The sequence below is a fragment of the Lygodium microphyllum genome, chromosome 16, assembly GCF_053477565.2.
Source record: "Lygodium microphyllum isolate KBCC chromosome 16, Lygodium_microphyllum_v1.1.10, whole genome shotgun sequence".
Lineage (NCBI taxonomy): Eukaryota > Viridiplantae > Streptophyta > Polypodiopsida > Schizaeales > Lygodiaceae > Lygodium > Lygodium microphyllum.
Genome location: NC_141150.1, coordinates 18149156 through 18154667, shown reverse-complemented (window position 1 = coordinate 18154667; position 5512 = coordinate 18149156). Strand labels below are relative to the sequence as shown.

General features: G+C 44.7%; 1 protein-coding gene across 3 annotated transcripts; it reads right to left on the bottom strand.

Moving 5' to 3' along the window:
- Positions 1 to 1255: 1255 nt before the first annotated feature.
- On the bottom strand, positions 1256 to 4546 carry LOC148022577 (uncharacterized). 3 transcript variants are annotated; one of them, XM_087695524.1, is made up of 4 exons: positions 4345 to 4546; positions 4150 to 4260; positions 2375 to 4034; positions 1256 to 2082 (listed from the first exon to the last, which is right to left on the bottom strand). In XM_087695524.1, exons 1-4 carry the CDS (start codon positions 4432 to 4434, stop codon positions 1649 to 1651), a joined length of 2295 nt encoding a protein of 764 aa, XP_087551650.1. In that variant the 5' UTR covers positions 4435 to 4546; the 3' UTR covers positions 1256 to 1648. The 3 variants fall into 3 exon arrangements, with proteins under 3 accessions (XP_087551650.1, XP_087551651.1, XP_087551652.1); XM_087695525.1 differs by having other exon boundaries at positions 4150 to 4270; positions 4345 to 4457; XM_087695526.1 differs by having other exon boundaries at positions 2375 to 4041; positions 4345 to 4362.
- Between the last annotated feature and the right edge of the window lie 966 nt (positions 4547 to 5512).

Here is a 5512-nt window from a genome sequence, read left to right as displayed (position 1 = left end):
GACTCCTCTACTTAAAGTGGAAATCAATATTGTAGTTTTGATCCAAACCATGCTTTAAGCATAAGAGCCAATGTAGAACTTTGCTTTGGATATATAGTATCCTTTAAAAACTCTAATGCATCAAAACTATGGACAAGTGATGGGATGAATGATACATAACAAAACTTCAAGCATATTCAAGCATTTATTTTTAATGCATAAGAATTGAAAAGAATACATTAACTAAAAGAGATAACCCATGTAACTAGCCCGTCTAAAGTATGATGAAACAAATGGAAAGCAAATATATTTGACAACGTCATACGTGTAGTGATCCCATTCCCTCTTCTCTAGGGCTTATGTGAGTTATTACTACTTGTAGTTGACGACCACTAGAGGGGGGGGGGGGGGGGGGGGGCAGGGGGGCTTGACTACCCCCTTGGCACGCGTCAACAGAAGGCCCGCCTGTGAGGCATCGACCGCACACACACAGAAGGCCTTGCCCGCCCCCTTGGCACACATCAACAAAAGGCCTGCCTGTAAGGCATCGACGACATAGAGAGAGAGAGAGAGAGAGAGAGAGAGAGAGAGAGAGAGAGAGAGAGAGAGAGAGAGAGAGAGAGAGAGTGTGTGTGTGTGTGTGTGTGTGTGTGTGTGTGTGAGATTGCCTAAGCTTGGACCACCTACGAATGCCACCGAGCTTGCGGGGGGAGAACAAGTTCGAGGCCAAAAACAAAGGTTCAAGAGTTCATTGAGCCTACATCCAAAATAAAGTAGTATAAGAGTGTAGATACTACTATTAATACATTTATGCATTATTTAAAAGAAAAATAGGCACATGTTAAAATTGTGTGAGAATGTAATTGAGACTCCTCTATTTAAAGTGGAAATCAATATTGTAGTTTTGATCCAAAACTTCAAGCATATTCAAGCATTTATTTTTAATGCATAAGAATTGAAAAGAATACATTAATTAAAAGAGATAACCCATGTAACTAGCCCGGCTAAAGTATGTCTAAACAAATGGAAAGCAAATATATTTGACATCATACATTATCTAAGTTGTTACTACTCGTAGTTGACATGCTCTTTTATTTGCCAAGCCAACTCTTACTCTAGTTGTTATTAGTTCTCTAGGGCTATCTGAGTTTTTATTAATCATAGTTGACACACTTCTATTTGCCAAGCAAGCTGTTAATCTACTTTTATTACCTCTCTAGGGCTATCTCAATCACTTGTAGTTGACACACTGTTATATGCCAACAAAGCTTGCTCTCACTGTAGTCGTTAATACTTCTCCAGGGTTATCTAGCAGTCCCATCCCCTCTTCTCTACGGCGAGCTGGGTTGTTGTTACTCGTACATGACACTCTTTTATTTGCCAACCGGCACTCGCTCTAGTTGTCATTACCTCTCTAGGGCCTCCGAGTCGCTTACAGTTGACGCAGACCTGAGAAGTGCCTCTCTTGTGGCATGTTAATCATCCTTCACAACAGGCTATGTGTTGACACCATATCCTGAAAGCTCTACACACTCAGAAAGAACTCCAATTATAAGTACCAAAAGACGTTGTGTTTAATGCACATGGAATAAACCTCCAATAAGGATTCTGTTCATGAAGGAGAATCCCATGGGGAGATAGTCAACAGCTTGTGCCTCAAAAAGACTATCTATCGCAAGTTCTGTGAAGCCCTTCTCTGAGCATTTCTTTCTAAACAGCCTTTTGCAACTCCAGTAATGGACTTTCTAGCATTGGCTGTGTTGGCCCCTTCAGCTTGGGTATCTGGAAACAGCGACTTGCATACTTCGGCCATGCTGGCAAATTCTGCCTCCATCCTCGACCACAGCTCCCTTTTGAGTGTTTGCTCACCTGGGCGAGCTTCACCTGGCTTCCTAATGGTAGATGGTGGCATGTCCAAGCAAGGAGTCCCTTGTATGGGCTGGAGAGGCTTTCGAACAGTTGAAACTCGGGGTACATGCGATGTTGACAATAATGGAGTCCTCTTGACAGACTCTGGAGGCCTTGGAGGAAGAGCTTTCTTGCAGCTTGTAAAGTCTTCAGCCAATGCGTGATTGGATGGATGAGGCGGCTGCAGGTATACCCCTGCATATCGACAGCAAATTACACAGATAAGCATTGTGATGAACAACAAAGGAGTAACAAATAGACCATAGTCAGCAAGCAATGGACCAAACTATGTCGTATGTCGCATATCAAGGAAGCAAAATGGTGTACATCTTGTCAAGCAAATAGGAAATGTAACTTACGATTGCAAAGCATGTTATATTCAAGCATCCAAGGAGGCAATGAGGAAGCAGCCATGCACAGTGAATAAGAGAATCCAAGTAGCTGTCACGAATTACCAACATCTAAAAACATATTCTATTTCACTCACCTGGTGTCCTGAATGGACTCTTGAGAAGCAGGACAGGAGTCTGAAACCTTGGTTCTTGATTCTCAGAATCTGGGGAGCTCTCCCTCCAGTGGGGCTTCATCAAAATGCAGGTCTTTGGAGGAGAGGTTGCAAACATGGGGGTGAGCTGCATGGGGCAGTCCAACATCTCTTCAGTGTCATGTGGCTCCTCCACATCCAAGAAGCATGAGTAGCGTTTCATTAAGCTATGGGGTGGCAAAGGTGTGGCAAGCTCCATAGGAGCCGGGCTGTCAAAGCAGCAGTGCTGGATGCTAGAGGGTATCTGGTGAGCCACAGCCGCAGCACAAGGTTGCAGAGGGGTTAACAGGGGAGAGGAAGAGAGAGAAGAGCCAGAGAGGCTTTCATCCTCATTCTTCTCCTCGTTCGCAGAAAATTTTGCATCCTCTTGGTTTTCTTTGCTCCCACCACCTTGCAGCAAGTTGAACGGGCAGGTCTTTGAAGGAGAAGTTGCAAACATGGAGATGAGCAGCATGGGTGAGTCCACCGTTTCCTCAACAGCCAGTGGTTCATCCACATCTAAGAAGCGCGAGTAGCGTTTCATCAAGCTATGGGGAGGCAAAGGGGTGGCAAGCTCCATGGCAGCTGGGCTATCAGAGCAATGGTTATGAGTGCTTGGGGGCATCTCGCGAGCCACAGCCATACGAGGTTGCAGAGGAGTTATGAGGGGAGAGGAAGAGAAAGAAGAGGCAGAGGGGCTTTCCTTCTCATTCTTCTCCTCCATTGCAGAACATTTTCTGTCCTCCTTTTCTTTGCTACCAGCACTTTGCAGCAAATTGAGCAGGGGAGGATCCTGTGGAGCTAGCAGTATGGGAGAATCTGAGAGCTTCCCTCTAGACTCCACTTCATTGAAACGGCAGTTGCCCAAGCTTTCAGAGGGCAGAAGGGTTGAAAACTCAAGAACCAAGGGCCTTTGACAACTGTGAGGTGTGCCTGGGCTCGAAGATGCACCATTACCAGAGACCATATCCGCAACTGGAGCTGGAGTTGGAGCTAGGATTTCATGCTGAGAAGGCAGTGAGAGTGCCAATGTCAATGGACATTCTATTAAGGGAGATAGGTCTTTCTTTCTCATGTCCTCTCCCTTCACCTTTTCAGCAGACGAGGAGGCCCCATGTGTGAGATCAGGACAATCTGGCTCTTCCATGGCTTGATCTTGAATGCTTACAACAGAATCCACCACCTTCGCCTGCATGAATGATGAAGCCCTATGAAAGGGATCATCAGATATGGCATGGCTTTGCTTTCTAGCCATGGGAGTTAGCATGAAGAACTGCACCCTGTCAAGCCATGGCACCAACGGAGAGTCACTAAGAGTCCTCTCTTTGGACATGGGATAAGCTTCCTCATCCGTGGCCACAGCCAGGAAAGGTCCACAATGAACAGGGGATGAAGAAGAGGGTGACAGTGTGCACTTGTCGTCCATGTGAGGCTCTGGAAGAACCAGAGGTCCCTGATTATTTCTCTCCTCTCCTTCCTCATGATTCTGGTCCACATATTCTCCCGCTGTGGTTGCTTGCAATGGGGGCGGAGGCCCCTGATTGTCTTTCTCCTCCCCTTCCTTCTGATCCCGAACCACATTTTCTACCACCACGGCTGCTTCTTCAAACACAGGAATCCATTCCTGCATTCTGCCATGGCAAAATCAAGGAGAGCTTCAAGGAATGGAGGCCCTGATGCACTACATTATCAATTATTGGAAACCGTAGGCGACTAGCATTTTGCATAGAAGAGAAAACCTGCAAAGAAGCAGCCATAGTTGAGAGTAGATCGCAGAATCGAGCTATGTCAGGGCCAATGATCTTCTTTCTTGAGCCAATAGTGTGAGCTTTTAGCACGAGCTTGTCGATCTGCATAATGCTGGGAGACGGATTAGGTCGAAGGCATGATAAAACGGAGAAACGTGCTCACTCTCGGTGATGAGAGACAAGTACCTGCATCATGGTCTGTGCGAGCGCCGTATGGGCCTTGTAAAGAAGCGAAAGGTCGATTGCAGACTCTGAGCCTGCATTGCACTCCTCCATTTCTCGAGCTGTGCCTGGTACAGAAGACAGTGTGCACAAGTAGACGAACGAGAGAGAGAGAGAGGGAGGCGCACACAGAGACACAGACAGAGAGCTTTCAAATTTCCAAGGAGCCGTTTCTGCTCTAAAAGTTCAAGGATCCTTTATGTTTTTTTTTTTTTTTTAAAAATGCGAAATATGAATCTATAGTCTATAGTCTATAGTACTTTTTTATTTTGGTTGTAGGCTGGGTGAACTAGCAAACCTCTCTTTTTGGCCCTGAACCTGTTCTCCCTCCACAACCTCGGTAGCATTCGCAGGTGGTCCAGGCTCAGGCAGGAGGTGCTCTATCTCTCTCTCTCTTTCTCTCTCTCTCTCGACGATGCCTCATAGGCGGGCCTTCTGTCGATGCATGCCAAGGGGGCGGGCAAGGCCTCTCTCTTTCTCTCTCTCTCTCTCCAACATTTGGATGAAGCTTATGATCTATTGTTGTCTCGCTTATATTATTTATGAAGTGCTTGGGCCACTACTTTTTTTGTGATAATGTGTGCTTCTTTTTTGTGATGATGTGTGCTTCCTTTTTATGATAATGTGTGCTTCCTTTTTTTGTAATGAGGCTAAATTGAGTAAAATGTATTGGGTACCTACAATGTGATGTGATGCCTCTTTCTTGAGGTTTGATCTATACAAAGAATTATCATTATCATGTCAAACAATGTGGATATAACTTTAGTTCATTTTTGCAGTGTAATGCATATGAGAGTAATATTCTCTAATTGTATGGTCTAATTGTAATGTTTAAATATTCACCTCTCTCTCTCTCTCTCTCTCTCTCTCCAACATTTGGTTTAATTTATAATAAAATAGGGACTTGAATTAGATTAGAGTAATAATATGCATTTTTCTCTCTTTCAAAGAGTTTGTAAACATTGATCGCATTTATAATTCTATGTATGTGTCCATTGCCTCTTTCTTGAGGTTTGATCTATAGAAAGACTTATTGTGTCTTGCAATTTAGAGAGAAAACTTGGATATGGACAGCTCTCTCTCTCTCTCTCTCTCTCTCTCTCTCTCTCTCTCTCTCTCTCTCTCTGTGTAG

Excerpts from the sequence above, each read along its gene's own strand:
- LOC148022577 (XM_087695524.1), bottom strand. The coding sequence starts at position 4,434 with ATGGAGGAGTGCAATGCAGGCTCAGAGTCTGCAATCGACCTTTCGCTT. Across the intron at positions 4,261-4,344 it reads TCGCACAGACCATGATGCAG|ATCGACAAGCTCGTGCTAAA; the intron begins GTACTTGTCTCT and ends AGCATTATGCAG. Across the intron at positions 4,035-4,149 it reads CTATGGCTGCTTCTTTGCAG|GAATGGATTCCTGTGTTTGA; the intron begins GTTTTCTCTTCT and ends GGCAGAATGCAG.